Source organism: Ctenocephalides felis, unplaced genomic scaffold (assembly GCF_003426905.1).
Source record: "Ctenocephalides felis isolate EL2017-DRISC unplaced genomic scaffold, ASM342690v1 CF-g0.4_SCAFFOLD_03571, whole genome shotgun sequence".
Taxonomy (NCBI): Eukaryota; Metazoa; Arthropoda; class Insecta; order Siphonaptera; family Pulicidae; genus Ctenocephalides; species Ctenocephalides felis.
The window spans coordinates 65,309,942-65,327,051 of NW_020539725.1; the positions used below are offsets into that span (position 1 = coordinate 65,309,942).

The following is a 17,110-nucleotide window of genomic DNA, read 5'->3' on the forward strand; positions in this document are numbered from 1 at the left end:
GCTGAACAAACTTTAATAAATTTCGATTAGCCACAAAGTCCAGCACATCATACTTCATATAAAAACTAGAACAAAAAATAAAAAGAAACCACATGCCATTATTCCGACACAATTTTTCCCGAGGAACACCTGATGTCCTCTCTACTCGTCTTCTACGACAATAAGGCGTATTGTTATCTCGTCGTTCGGGTATAATATAATACCCTACTTGTTTGTTGCCCCTGTTGTATTTTCTTCCACATTTTTATGATGTGACCGTAATACATCATACATTTTATTCATCTTATACATTTTATACGTTTTGCACATTTGTGTTACGCCAAACGACGTTTTTCATAGCCGACGGAGGTGCTCGGAAAACGTATCTAACTAGAACGTTATGGAAACAGAAATAAGTTATATATATATATATATATATATATATATATATATATACCTTATGATATCGATCGCAGAGAGTTTTTATAAAAAACTTTTTAACACGGCCAAAAATATGATTTATATTTGATTCCACAATCTGCATGTACGTGATTCGAAAATACATTTTTCGATTATTGACATATTTACATATAGAAAAGTTTGAGTTTTATAAATTTGTATTATACATTTCATTCTTTGTTATAAATGATCTAAGCCATTTTCAACAAGTTTTGTCTGCTGAAAAACATAAAAAAAAACATTTTACTCAGATAATTGACTTTTTGACAATTGTTAAAATATATAATACAATAATTTAATTTAATTTATCATTTTAGAAATCGACGAATTCTAATCCCGTTTATTTTTTGAAAAATTTTGGTTCGACGACGACGACCCGGTTGGCGCCCGGGTCGACGCACTTACAATTCATAAAGTTGTGTGTGTGTGAAACTTTTTAATATAAAAATGAATTCCTCCTGCAGGATAACAATAAATATACATAATACATTTTAAAATTTATAAAATAAACTTTTTGATTATTAACATATTTACATATAGAAAAGTTTAAGTTTTATATATCTGTATTATATATTTCATGCTTTGTTGTAAATGATCTAATCCATTTTCAACAAGTTTTGTCTGCTGAAAAGCATTTAATAAAAATAAATAAAAAATATTTTACTCAGATAATTGATTTTTTGACAGTGTTAATATATAATTTATTAATATAATAATTTAATTTAATTCGTCATATTTGTAATCAATGAATTTTAATCCCGTTTATTTTTTGATAAATTTTGGTTCGACGACAACGACCCGGTTGGCGCCCGGGTCGACGCACTTACAATTCATAAAGTTGTGTGTGTGAAACTTTTTAATATAAAAATAAATTCCTACACAATAACAGTATACATAATACATTTTAAAATTTATAAAATAAACTTTTTGATTATTGACATATTTACATATGGAAAAGTTTGAGTTTCATAAATCTGTATGCTATATTTCATTCATTGTTGTAAATGATCCAAGCCATTTTCAACAAGTGTTGTCTGCTGAAAAGCATTTAATAAAAATAAATAAAAAACATTTTACCCAGATAATTGACTTTTTAACAATTATTAAGATATATAATACAATAATTTAATTTAATTTATCATTTTAGTGATCGTCGAATTTTAATCCCGTTTATTTTTTGAAAAATTTTGGTTCGACGAGAACGACCCGGTTGGCGCCCGGGTCGACGCACTTACAATTCATAAAGTTGTGTGTGTGTGTGAAACTTTGTAATATAAAAATAAATTCCTACACAATAACAATATACATAATACATTTTGAAATTTATAAAATAAACTTTTCGATTATTGACATATTTACATATAGAAAAGTTATACATTTCATTCTTTGTTGTAAATGATCCAAGCCATTTCCAACAAGTTTTGTTGCTGAAATGCATTTAAGAAAATTAAATAAAAAAATATTTTACTCAGATAAATGTTTTTATGACAGTGTTAATATATATAATTTAATATTTTAATTTAATTTATCATTTTAGTGATCGTCGAATTTTAATCCCGTTTATTTTTTGAAAAATTTTGGTTCGACGAGAACGACCCGGTTGGCGCCCGGGTCGACGCACTTAGATTTTATAAATTTGTGTATGTGAAACTTTATAATATAAAAATAAATATCTATATTTTAAAACTTATAAAATTTATAAATTTGAAAAAGACAGTCTTGATGATTATTTAATTTAAATTAAAACTCTTAGGATAAAAAAATCTCAACAACTAATTTTTAACTATTTTTTTTATTTCTAACGAAAGTGGATATTTAGCAAAATCGAATCGAAATAGTAATCAAATAATTTTAATCCCGTTTATTTTTGTTTTTTTTTTCAAAAATTTTGGGTCGACGACAACGACCCGGTTGGCGCCCGGGTCGACGCGCTTAGTTTTCATGAAGTTGTGTGTGTGAAACATTTTAATATAGAAATAAATTCCTACAGTATGACAATAATTATACATAATATATTTTGAAATTTATAAATTTGCAAAAAAACAGTCTTAATGTTATTATTTAAATCAAATTAAAAATCTTAGGAAAAAATCTCAACGACTAATTTTCAACTATTTTAATTATTTCTAACGAAAGTGGATATTTAGCAAAATCGAATCGAAATAGTAATCAAATAATTTTAATCCCGTTTATTTTTGTTTTTTTTTTCAAAAATTTTGGGTCGACGACAACCACCCGGTTGGCGCCCGGGTCGACGCACTTACATTTCATAAAGTTGTGTGTGTGAACTTTTTAATATAAAAATAAATTCCTACATGATAACAATAAACATACATAATACATTTTAAAATTTATAAAATAAACTTTTTGATTATTGACATATTTACATATGGAAAAGTTTGAGTTTCATAAATCTGTATGCTATATTTCATTCATTGTTGTAAATGATCCAAGCCATTTTCAACAAGTGTTGTCTGCTGAAAAGCATTTAATAAAAATAAATAAAAAACATTTTACCCAGATAATTGACTTTTTAACAATTATTAAGATATATAATACAATAATTTAATTTATTTTTAACATTTTAGTGATCGTCGAATTTTAATCCCGTTTATTTTTTGAAAAATTTTGGGTCGACGACAACGACCCGGTTGGCGCCCGGGTCGACGCACTTAAATTTTATAAGGTTTTTATTGAAAAATAAATTTCTACAGTATGACAATAAATATATATAATAAATTTTAAAATTCATAAGTTTGAAAAAAAAAACATTCTTGATGTTATTATTTAAATTAAATTAAAAATCTTAGGATAAAAACAATCTCAACTACTAATTTTTAACTATTTTAATTATTTTTAATGAAATAGTTATTGAATAATTTTAATCCCGTTTATTTATATTTTTTCCAAAAATTTTGGGTCGACGACAACGACCCGGTTGGCGCCCGGGTCGAAGCACTTAACTTTCATAAAGTTTTTAATATAAAAATAAATTTCTCCAATATGACCATAATTATACATGAAATATTTTAAAATTTATCAATTTGAAAAAAGACAGTGTTGATAATAATTATTAAAATTAAAAATCTCAGGATAAATAATCTCAACGACTAATTGTTAACTATTTTAATTATTTCTAACAAAAGTGGATATTTGACTGATTAAATTTATTTATCTTTGCCATCTGACTATATGAACAAGTCGCGGTTTACTCCAGTTTCAAAACTTTTAGCAAACATTTTTGCAAACTTTCCAATCTTTTACAATAAATCAAATGCATTTCTGTTTGTGAAAATGCACCTCTATTGTCGGTGACTATAAATCTTGATTTGGGTTGCACAAATATTGATTTTGACCAAGTTAAAGTTATATGGAAACTGGGAAAATGTTACGTATGTGCTGAAACATTAGAGATGAAATTTGATATTTATTCTAGGTAAAATGGTTAGGACTGTGGTATGTTTTAGTTTGAAAGTGTAGCATTGTTTAATGATATAGATGATTGAATTATATCAAGTCCTTATTTTATACATAACGTTTCAAGCATTTCATAACATCATTTGCATATATAGTATTCCCTTTGAATATTACATTACTTATAACGATCTCATTAAAAATGATATGCTGCATACAGAAAAGAATTCGTACCGTATTATGCATATAGTATTTCACATAGCAAAATGTGTAACAAAATGATATTTACTAAATAAAATTTATTCCTACCAGTTTTAATTTCCTCTCAACCCATTTTCCAGTTTAAAAAAGAGCAAAAGAAATATTTAAATTACATTTAATCACATTCAAGCCCCGGGGTAGGTTTTGCTTCGCCCTTAGCCCTCTCACATAATTCTCTTGATTAGAAAATATGCAAATAAAATCCCAACATAAAAAATATAACAAAATATTTTGTGCCGGTTTGTTTGTACGTGATCCCTTAAAGTACTTTCTATATTAACTCGAAAATACTGGCGGTGACAGATAATCGTATTTTATATGGACAGGGTGGAAAATATTTTTGTCGAGAGGGTAAAATTATTTTTGTGATTTTTGCCTTAAACAAAAAATATTTTTATCTCTACGAATTTCTATTAGAATTTATCTTATTTCTGCAATGTCTCGCAATATTAAATTGCCACAGCCCGCAAACAAATTTATTGTAACCAGATGCATTTATTTGATGTTTGCAGAACGCGGTATATTTCCCAGAGGAATAATTTGCAGAACTACGAAACAAACGTTGCCTGACATGTGATTAAATTATATGGATTCCCTTAGTTCAGTAAGAGAAATACGATATCAACGTATATATTTATATATAATAAGGAACGTAACACGATGTTTGTCCTGAATGTACTCCTAAACCACTGAACCGATTTTAATTTTTTTTGACTCAACTAGTGCGTTTAAGTCCAACTTAGGTTGCAGTCAAAATTAAAATTCTCAGTTCATATTCGTAATAATACAATTTAAAAAATTACTCGTGGTTGCCCAACAAATTCATTTATTGAAAGCCACAGCACAGCGTGGCCGGGTTTGCTAGTATATATATGTATATATATACATATACATGTGTCAGTTAAGATAATTACAAATAGATTTACATAAGAAGATTACTCACCCTGAATGATGTGTATTATTGCGAAGCTTTCGACTGCTGCAAAGCTCAAAGTTCCAATTTAAGCTCCACTTGAGATCCTGAATTAGAGAAATTAGAATTAGTTATATTCATCCATCGAATAAACTAGTAAAATCTGGGATTCCCAACAACTTTCGTAATTTAGTAGGTACATATTAGTTTTGAACTAAAGTATTGAGGAATAGTTGTAAAAATGCATGCAGGGTGAAATTTGATTTTTTCGACGAATATATTTGTCATGCAGAATTTTGTGAGTTGACTAGTATCTGCATTATGCGTATAAACAGTGACCATTTGCTATTTAATTTAATTTTTATAATATAAAGTTCCACGCACACAACTCAATGCGGTTAAAGGCGTATCGAGCCGGGCGCCAAAATAACCGGGTCGTTGTCGTTAAATTTTACCGTTTTTGTAAAATAAATCAAATAAAAAGAATATTTCATAGTGTCAAGTTGTTTAAAATATTTTGCGTCTATGAGTGAACAAAATAAGTAGTCGTAAGTGATGAATAATATAACAAACTCAAAAAAAATTCTTCATAAAATTTTATAAAACCTACTCATTTCATATTATAGCACCGGAGTTTTCACTTTATTTTTGTCATAAAAACTCGATTCGGTCTTCCATATATTTTTAAGTATGAAAACCTTTTAATATTACCATTTCTCGAACCGTAAATTTGCGTTTCATTCCGCCAAAGTCTGCAAATAAAAATTGCGTTTCTCTCCAAGAGTTCATTTCCGCAAATTCGCGCTGTCGATATTCCGAATGAATTTATTTCTTCCTCGACTATTTTTTTTTAAGTTTCCCGTTAAAAAAGAGATTACTGAACGTTGTACCCCTATTTGTCACCATCCGAGAAATCAATTAGAGTGGAAGTTTGTTCTAGAAACATGGAATTGTTTATACAGGGAAATTGATAGAAAATAGTATCGAGGAAATCGTCAATCTTTCAGATATTTTTCAAGTGCTCTTAATTTAAATTTTAAATTCAAAGTAAAGGTTTCACTATTTGCTATTAAAAATTAACCAAGCATTTTTCTTGTTCCCAAGATACATTCGTCTGGCTTATTTCTGATATTTTTTCCCCTTTTATTTTTTTGTAAATAGTCTCAACAAAATTCTTCTCCCGTTTTCTGTAAGATAATATAAGCAAATGAAAATATAAACTGAGATTTGTATATTTACTTTGGGGATGATCGCTGGATTCGAATTGGATTCTTAAATAGGAAAAGAGATTGTTCGCAAACATACCCTCTCTGATACAGTGTCAGCTTTAGACAGGGTGAAAATAATCATTGAGATGTAAAAATATATAAAATGTATGAACAATGAACTAAAATGTTGCAATTTTTTTTAACTTTTTACATGGAATCAATATTATTTGAAATATATTGGAAAGAATTTTTCATTCTCTTATATAAAAATTAAATTCTGTAGTTTTTTACATATTGAATTTAAAAAATATAAAATTCAGTTCCGAAAAAATAGATAAGAGCATTTTTGAGAAATCAAAGCCCAAGTGCCTAATTTATACATAAATCTTCTAAAATCTTCTAAAAGATAATTTAGATTTTAATAATTTTCTTTAACATAAAGAAGTTTAAATCGCAATTATAGTATTAATATTAACTCGATTTGATAGCTCATATTTTATAGCAGCAATAGCTATTAAATTTACAAAACATAATTAAAAGTTTCTATTTTATATCTCGAAAACAGTTTTATAGCTTCGATACTTATACCTAAACTTAATTAACTATTTAACTGTGATTTAATTTTATTAGTAATACTAAAATTAATTTATAAGTTAATAATTCAATAAGAATTTGTAGTAAACAATTGTAAGAATGGCATCTGGCCTTATGATGTATATCAAAAGCCAATAAATAAAAAAAACAGTGATTGACGAATAACAAAAAAATTTTGTGTTTTGTTCCGCACACACAAAACTCTATAAAATTAAGGGCGCGTCGACCCGGGCGCCAAAACATCCGGGTTTTGGTTTGGCTTTTATAGCTTTTCAATGATATTGAAATACTTAAACCTAAACTTGATTATTAAGATTATTTATATGATTGATTATTAAGATTATATTTGTGTGATTTACGAATAAATACGTCAAGGAGAAGTGGCAGAACTTTGTGTTTTGACAAGTATATCTGAATTTAATATCCATTACATACTCTTGGATTTTATTTTTGAAATAAAAAGTATCACACACACAAAACTCTATAAAATTAGGGCCGCGTCGACCCGGGGGCCAAAACATCCGGGTTTTAGTTTGGCTTTTATAGCTTTCTAATGATATTGAAGTACTTAAACCTAAACTTGATTATTAAGATTAATTTGTGTGATTTACGAATAAATACGTCAAGGAGAAGTGGCAAAATTTTGTGTTTTGACAAGTATATCTGAATTTAATATCCATTACATACTCTTGGATTTTATTTTTGAAATAAAAAGTATCACACACACAAAACTATGAAATTTAGGGCGCGTCGACCCGGGCGCCAAAACATCCGGGTTTTGGTTTTGTTTTATAGCTTTCTAATGATATTGAGATACTTAAACCTAAACTTGATTATTAAGATTAATTTGTGTGATTGACAAATAAATACACCATGGACAATTGGCAGAATTTTGTGTATTGACAAGTATATCTGAATTTAATATCAATTGCATACTCTTGAATTTTATTTTTAAAATAAAAAGTTTCCCACACACTAAACGCTATGAAATTTAGGGAGCGTCAACCCGGGCGCCAAAACATCCGGGTTTTAGTTTTGTTTTATAGCTTTCTAATAATGTTGAGAGCTGGAGTGCTATTAAAATACATTATTTTATATAAGTAAAACTTAATTTTTATGAATATCTAGATTTTTTTTACCTAAACAAGAAAATGCTGTCCATAAAATAGAAAACAACGTCATTACCTATTTTTAGAACTAACTTTTCACGTGGCGAAGACGGTCATAAAATTCGTGTTATTAAATTTATTAAATGTTGTAATAAAATTCAGAATTATGTGCTAGTGCTATGAATTACATTTAATGGGTTTTGTAGAGTAAATGAATTTTTATTATGAGAAAAAATTTGAACATTAATTATTATTTATGTTTGCTTTCTTCACAGACTTAGTTTTTTTTGCATCTGGGTTTTTCATACAACGAATTTTTAATTAATCCTCTATCCATCCATGTATGTCAATGTGTATGCAAATATTTTGCTCATCAATATCTCGTTGATAATTGCAACGATTTTACTAATGGTGTTTACGTTTGTATATCCCATTTGAGTAAATATTTGTATTCGTGTTTAATTTGCTATTGAAAACGTATTTGGTTCTGATGGAAAAAATACAAATGTATATGAAAAATAAGTGAAAACTGATCCAACATGTATTATTCCATTAAACTATTAATTTCATCAAAAAATTGATAATTGTTCAAAATAATTTTGAAGAAGTTAGCAACTAAGCCAATATATGACTAATATCGAGTGACAATTAAATTTTTCAAAAACATTCATATTGTGATATTATCTTCTAAAATATATAGTAATTCAATAAAGGTTTAATTTTAGCTAGCTTTTTATAAAGACGAAATTACGGAGGCTACAGACTACACAAAACAAGGCACTGTGATTAACACTTGACAAACTGAGAAACACGCTGCAAAATCATAGACAAACAAACTGATATACTGATAGTATACAATTACCTAAAAAAGCTCATTGAGAGCCAAAAAGCGACTAATTATAATTTGGGATTTAATCATCCCAAATTTATGTGCTATACTTTAAAAACCTTTTATTAGTATTACAATAAATTAAATTAAATAAAAAAAATATTTTATATTAGTGTATCCTTTAGAAAACTTTATTATCTTGATGAACTTCATAAATTAACAAAGGATTAAAAGTACTGATTTAATTTAGCAGAAAGCAGAGATTGAATATTAAATTGACATCAAAGTATGTGTGTGTATGTACATGTGTGTGTGTGTTGATATAAAATTATGGAAGCGTGCATATCTACAAAGCTCGTAATTTATTATGAATCTCATACATTAATTAGTAAGTTCGCTAAAACGTGATAGTGGCAAATTCCGTTAGCAGATATTCAAATCACATCAGAATATATATATATATATATATATGCGTGTGTGTGTGTGTGTGTGGGTGGGTGGCTACTAACAATAAATTCATTTATACAATTATTGCCTCATAATATATAATTTGAACTTAGAATATGCTTTATTTTTCCCAAAATTTCAACTTAAATAGCAAATAACAACGACCCGGTTATTTTGGCGCCTGGGTCGACGCGCCCTTAATTTTATAAAGTTGCATGTATGAGAATAATTATTATGATTTGATGAATTAAACTTAAGTTAATTTCACTATTGATGATCCTTATCCAAGAACTGAATCTTAGTTTAAAGTTCACTCGCGTTTGGCGCTGCTTTTAGTCAGTTTTCAAACCAATAGAGCAAATTTCTATCATTATTGATGTTTGTCCGGGTGAACTCCGAAACTACTGAACCGATTTCAAATTTTATTCGTACACATTGTAATATATTTAGTAGAAAGAGTAGACGAGCCCAACTCTGCTTTTTTCATTTAAAAAAAAAGAAATAAAGATAAAATCAATGTGGAAATGTATATCCTGCAATGTTTATGCGCATGTGTTTCGCTGTATACTTAGCGGTGTGTTAATAATTGAATCATAAAAGGTCCCGAATGGGGTTGTTATCATACCTTAGGTTCTTTCACCTGTATATATATATATATTATATATATATATTATATAATATAAGAAAGAAATACTCTGTTTGGGAGATAAACTATAAGGAAGGTTCACAAAATACTATTTTGCAAATTGGGGACTGTGACGCTGCACATAAAATAATAAGTTTACAAAGTAACAAATGAGAAAGTACAGAAAATACTAGAAGCACTCTATTAATATGATTTAAGGAAAAAACAAAAACATTATTAGCAATAGACAATATAATCAACATTATCAAATGTATTGATCCTTACTATGTGAATTTATCTAATCAGGACCTGTCTACAAAGTAATTAGTTCGGCTCAGTGGTTTTTGGGTAAACGTTGTTTGTAAATTCACTTTGTTTTCATATAGAGGGTAGTTGTAGGTAACTGGTTGCGAAAATACATGTTGACCTAGGTAAAGTAATATGATTTTGTGCAATGCGGAAATAAATTATGAACTAGCTAGTAGTAGTTTTATGACTACAAAATCGTAGAGTCTTATAATACTAAGGACACTTAACTTTTTATTTTTTGAAAGCTGGGATGTTAGTCTAAACGTATGGGATTCAAGTAATTTTTTAAACTTTAAAATTTAAGGCAAATAAAAATAAAAACATTCTTAATTAAAATCAATATGATAACTATAATGTAAGGTATGAGAAGAATTTTATTTATTAACGCAAAAAACTTAAAAAAATAAGAAAAGATTCAGCCACTCGTCTAACGTCACAATTTTTCTCTATATTAAATAATAGGTTGGAAAATGTTTAAAGTTTGGTTGGGATTTAATATGAGGAACAGTAATAAATTCTCAATAGAATTAAAATTAAGACTGATAACTATTATGTAAAAGATGAGCAGAATTTTATTTATTAACGCAAAAGACTTGAAAAAAAAATAAGAAAAGACTTTGAAAATCGTCTAAGGTCACAATTTTTCTTCATTCTAAATAATGGGTTGGAAAATGTTTAAGGTTTGGTTAAAATTTAACATAAGAAACTGTAATAAAATTCTTAATAGAATTAAAATTAAGACTGATAACTATTATGTAAAATATGAGCAGATTTTATTTATTAACGCAAAAGACAAAAAAAATATGAAAAGACTCAGCAAATCTTCTAAGGTCACATTTTATTCTTTGTATTAAATAATGGGTTGGAAAATGTTTAAGTTTAGGTTGGAATTTATTATAAGAAACAGTATAAATTCTTAATAAAATTAGAATTAATACTGATAACTATTATGTATAAGATGAGCAGAATTTCATTTATTAACGCAAAAGACTTAAAAAAATAAGAAAAGACTTTGCAATTTTTTTATATAAAATAATAGGCCAAAAGTGTTTCAAGTTTGGTTAAATTGAACATATGTTCTGACAGCTTTGTTTTGAATTGTTTTGAATTGATTTGAATTTTTAGAATTATAAATATGTTGATTTATTTTTTTATACATTGGGAACTTTAACCCAATAAAACATATATTGCATTCATAGCAGTTCAGCTCATAGACCTAAAGAACTTTTAACATTTTTTTCTTATTTGACGAATGGGTGGTCCTTAATATGGGACGTTTACGAAATTCCTTCAAATACTTCCAAATTATTAAAAAAATTCTCTAAAAGTTTTAGTTCTTAATATTAACCTTTAGACAGTCCGCAAATCAATTAATATATTTTGTATATTTATTGTTAACATATGTCATTAAGTAAATTTTTGCGTCATCTGTGATAGCAGACTTGTAATTTTGATGGCAATTTATTACTGATTTGAATGTCAAAATCATCAATTATGTAAATATTTGCTGCAATTAATTTTGATGCCATGATGAATAAATATTTCGTTGAACAGCCTACATGTATTTAATTAGAGGTCAAGTGATTTATAAATATTTTCAAGTGATATAACATTTTAGTTCACAAATGCTTCCACAAATGTCAAATATTTATTTAATACTAAATATATAAAACTTTTAATTGAAATGCGGAGTATCTAAATGCTAATATTAGGAGCTAAAACTTTCAGACAATATTTTTTTATCAATTTGGAAGCGTTTGAGTCCTTGGAAGCAAAAAAAATCGAAAACATTCATATATATATATCTAGTGAAACCGTGCTGAAAATAACAAACGTGCCCTACATTTTTATCCAAGTACATTTCCAGTAAATCACAATTAATTTCATTCTCTATCTGAAAGAAATACTTTCTGCGAAGTATATTTTCTGTGTAGTTAATATATTATATGTATCCCTGGCCTGTCTGTCTGGCCTTTGTCTTACAATGCTCATTAAATAAATGAGAGTCTTTTTCGTTTTCTTGTAATTGTAATTTCAGAAAGAAATGAGAGAAACATATACCAAATACGAGAAATACAAGATATACGAAATAAAGCTTAGTAATTTTCCCTTGATGAGTTTTTTCTTATGTGTTCTTGATCTTGTTATTATTATTGATGATGATATTCTGATGAGTTTTTTAAATGGACTCATGAAAATTGTGTAAATATCTATCTATTAGCTGTGCGATCAGGCGTATTTTACATATAAACAAGTAAGAAATAATCTTATGATAACTGTTTTATCGAAGATTGTGTTATCATAACATTCTCCCTTGCTTGTTTAAATGTAAAATACGCCTGATCGCACAGCAATATACAGACTCATTTTCATTTCATAAGAGAGCGTTCCCATGACAACGCTATTTTATAAGCTCTGTTAAGTCAGAATTGCCCCATAAATCTCATTCTTGAGGTCAGAAATCAATTCCTATCAATCCCAATCAATTCCAATCAAATCCAAATTTATTTATTAACCCCATTAGCCCCTAAAATTCAGAAGGAATTCTCTCGGCACCAACACGTATGTGTTCAAATACGTAAAAGTGTAGGAATTCCTAGGAGGTATTTTAATAAAACACATTCTCTATTTAAGGAAGGTGGAAGCAAAAAACGTCTTGGAAATATTTCTCGGGCGAGAAAATAGGAAAGATAAATTATAGTTGAAGTAGCCTGGAATTGCCTTGCCAGATAGGTAGAGGGAAGAGAATAGTATGTAAGGGATGAAATTTGGTCTCATTCGATTTAGGGGATGTTAAAAATAATATATGTTAATGAAAAATCTGTGGTTTCTCTTTGTGATAAATTCACCCTCTATTTAGTTATCGATCCATTCACAAAACTTCTCCGTAGCCATTCAAAAAACCATATAATCACAAACGAATTATTCGCTATCCGATTTCTCCGACGACCTTCCTTTGCAATAGGTATCGAAATCCTCTTGCTACTTCTCCAACTCTAACCTTGCTCTCATTTCCGACCTTTGAGAGATTTTCAATGTCGTCGAAGTGAGATTTACCTCAATTTTGTGTCTCACAGATACTCCCTTAGTCGAGTCGAGGCTATTATCATCCCCTGGATGGTTTCTGTTTCTTTATCAAATATTGATAGAAAAGTAGGAGAAGGAGTTGTAAATCTGCCAAAGGAGAATTGCATTTGTATCGATGATGGTAATTTGTCTATAAAGGGTGAGCTAAGCACAAAATTGCTTCTGAAAAATAAGTTTGATTTCGCCAAAAAAATCAGATTTGGTGATTTTATGTTCTCTCGGCGTTTCAAGTTGCTCTGAATCAATTGAGACTAAATTTGAAAACAGTACAGTGATACCCCGCTTAACGCTTTTGTTTAGCGCTTTTTTATACCATTCAAGCTCTCATTATAGAAGAAATGGAAAAACGACTGTCTATATAGATTGACGACGTAATATACCATTAAGCCAATATTCCCTAACCCCAAAATTTCCATGTGAACATAGCCTCGTTTAACGCTATTTTGCATTACGCTCTTTTTGATAAAACGTATCCCCCGCGTTTAAACGGGGTATTACTGTATTTAGTTGGACAAAGTTTTATGCATTACATACTAGGTCTTTTGTATGTATATGTCGGACTAAATTCCGGCTGAAACCCCAGCTTATCTTTTGATTCTTGTAACCACAGAAAGCGCCGTTAGACTTTATGTCATGGGGGAAGGATCTAGAGTTCTGTAATTTTCCTACTTTATTAACTTTACTTGCCAGAAAAATGTTTCAAATTTTAATGCAAGGCAATAATAATGATAAGGCAAAGCAATATATTTGTTTAAAGTATCCAAAAAAGTGCAAAATATTTTATCCATATTTTTACAAAAAATCCTGAACCGATTTTAATCTTCAAAAAGATTATTTTTTAATCAAACTGGCAAGTTTTTAGCAATAAGAGCTGTTTCTTTGTAATTGAATGCTTTTTTAACACGTTCACCCTTAACCAAAATATTATTTATGCATCCTTCTATACTAAACTTTTTATTTGTCCATTATAAAATAAAAGCATCAAGTTAGCTAAGATATATAGGACTATTTTTGTTTAAAATAATTACAGTACAATTTTAAAATTTTAATTCACCCTACTCTAATGTACCAGGAAAGCGCACGCACATGTTGCGTTGGACGCTTTGTTATTAACAACGGTCTCACGCAACATATGCGTGCGCAGCAGTAATATTAATAAAACCTAACATAATCATAGAGTTTACGGTGCTAATCTGAACCAATATTATAGAATATTAGAGGCCTAGGAGAAGTGAAATAAGTATATAAATTCATTAGGTAAAAAGTAAAAATTTTAATTTCGAAATAAAAATTTAAAAATTTTATCTGAATATCCAAACATTTCATTTTTGGTTGATTTCAATTTTGGTTTTGGGTAGTCCAAAAAAGTTTGCCTTCAGGAAAAATGCCACTATATATACAGGGTGTCCCAGAACTCAACGTCAATAGAGATAATAGTAGAAAAAAATTGGGTTATTTTTTCGTCTAAAACAGTTTGAAAATTATGAGCTTTAGGTTGTGCAACATAGAGCTGTAGTCAAAATGTGACAATTTTTCGGTTATTGTGGTTAATTTTTATCAAATTTGTTCATTTAAACTTGGATACGTGATCGTAAATAACATTTCCAGGAGCACAAAATAGTGACATAATTGCTGCGAGTTTTCAAGAATTAAGACTCTTTGTTGAACTATCAATTTAAAATTTTCAAAACTGGTCGACTTTGATAGGCTCGCCTTTGAAAAAACTGTACTAAAGCATGTTGGCAAGTTTCATCAAAAGTTGGTGCATTTAATCAGGATTGTAAAATAATAAAATATTAAGAAAACTGTATTAATTGTAATTGTAAAAAAAATAAAACTGAATTGAAAAATTATTTTCAAAACAGAAACTTACTTAAAAAAAATCACTCGCTTTAGATTTCCATTTCCTCCCCCAAACTTTTAAGCAACTTTCGACAAATCTGGGGAGATTTGTTTTCTCGTCCCGTCCACCTCTGTACTTTGTACATCTATCGACTAAACTCTCATAAAAAACTTTCTGACATCGCAACATTAAAAATGAGGGAAATTGTCTGTCAAACGCCTAACGAAGTTACTTCTCGCCGAATCGTTTTGAATACAGATATCTCCGTAATATAAAAAAGTGTTCGGAGAAATGAAATAAGATGAGAAAATGAGGACCCAAGAGGTCGGCGGATATATGGTACATTGCTGGAATTCTTCAATTGTCTTGGAATAGAAATGGGCGAATCAAATATTAAGTAGAGGCAGTCAGAGATGTACTAATATAAATGTTATGAGAATAATAGAATTGATGTAAATTCGGGGTAAAATAGATAATAACATAGCGTTGTCATGGTAACAAAACTGGGTAAATGTCCATTTATTTGTAGTGTGATCAGGCGTATTTTAGATGTAAGAAGAAGAATGTTACTACAACTGCATCTTTCTACCTACGGTTTTATATGTAAAATACGCCTGATCGTACAGCAAATACAATTGCGTTTTCATAGCATTTAGTGAGAAAAAACGCGTTGCCATAACAACACTGTGTTATCGTCTATTTCACTGCAGAATTGGCCCTTTAATTTCAATTATTATTGTGTTAAATCCAGTGCTCTAGTTGAAAATCAAATTAAACCCTTTTGTTTAGTTAAAATTATCTAATTTACCATTTCCCGAGAGAGAAATACCGAAAACAGTTTCCAAGGTGCATATCAGTGTTAATCTGCCCTATTCACGCGTAATTGAACCGAACCCAAACTCTACTACTAACTAAATATAACTAAACCTTTGGAAAACTAAAACTTTGTTAGAATAGTTTTAAAACTATATACTGATAGATTCTAAGTATAAATCTTTCACCATCTAATATTATATATATATATATAATATATATATATATATATATATTTACACGAAGGTCGCCTTATAGAAAATAACAAGATACGAAATCCTCGCTTGGGCTCCTCTAAAGAGACTTAGATATTAACTCAGTTTCCTTTGACACATCTCAATGGCTCTATGTTATAAAAATGAAGTATCAGTCGAGGACAGGGTCGAACTGGGAAAACCAACGAATGAAATATAGATAAAAAAAAGGGTGCGCGTAAGGTTCACACGCGATTGAAGAAGTAATACTAATTTGCTACTGTACAAGATGGCATTTAAGTAAAAATAAATACATCATATAACAATTTTGAATAATGTCTATTAGTAATATGGTAACACTCGTGATGCACACATTATTAGTGTCGTCAACCATATATACACATTTATATAATGATAAATTATAAATTATATATTTATAACGGCGTTAAAAATATGTATAATATTTAAGAACAATAATGCAATTAAAGTCATACTTCAAATACGATATGATCGGTTTGTCAATGTAATTAGCATTTAGAAATAAACCTTCATTAGAGAAATGAAGTAATTGCTGATTAATAAATTCTATAATATTCGTTCACACAGTGGATTATGTTAAACAACGCCTAAACAAATATTGTTTTCGCAACTTTATTCATCATGTAATAATTGTGTTTGAAGAACTTCATGTAATTAAAATTAACATACATTCATTGACTGCTTGTTTGTTTTTTTACCTCTCGCTGACGATATAATCTCATTCTTTGAACAGCTGTAATATCTGTTTTGCCTAAAAAATATTTTCAATTTCATCAACTTCAAGATTTATAGAAACTACGAATAATATAGAAATGATTTCCAATCAATGAACTTACGTTTAGTACACGATACAAATGTTTAATTTGTTTTATTATTTTCAAGGAACAGGGTTAAAATATTCTTTCTGATTCGAGCATTATTCATTAAAATCAAGATTTGTACTAGGATGTAACTTTAAAAATGTTTATTTATCTAAGCCGATTTCCT

General features: G+C 28.7%; 1 protein-coding gene across 1 annotated transcript in view; it reads right to left on the reverse strand.

Annotated features, from left to right (window-relative positions):
• LOC113384741 overlaps positions 1–17,110 on the reverse strand; it is a 152,831-nt gene that overhangs the window by 41,738 nt on the left and 93,983 nt on the right. Inside the window, exon 4 of the mRNA XM_026622504.1 lies at positions 5,057–5,133. Coding sequence (XP_026478289.1) covers positions 5,102–5,133 — 32 coding nt within the window. The 3' untranslated portion in view covers positions 5,057–5,101. The remainder of the gene's footprint in view (positions 1–5,056; positions 5,134–17,110) is intronic.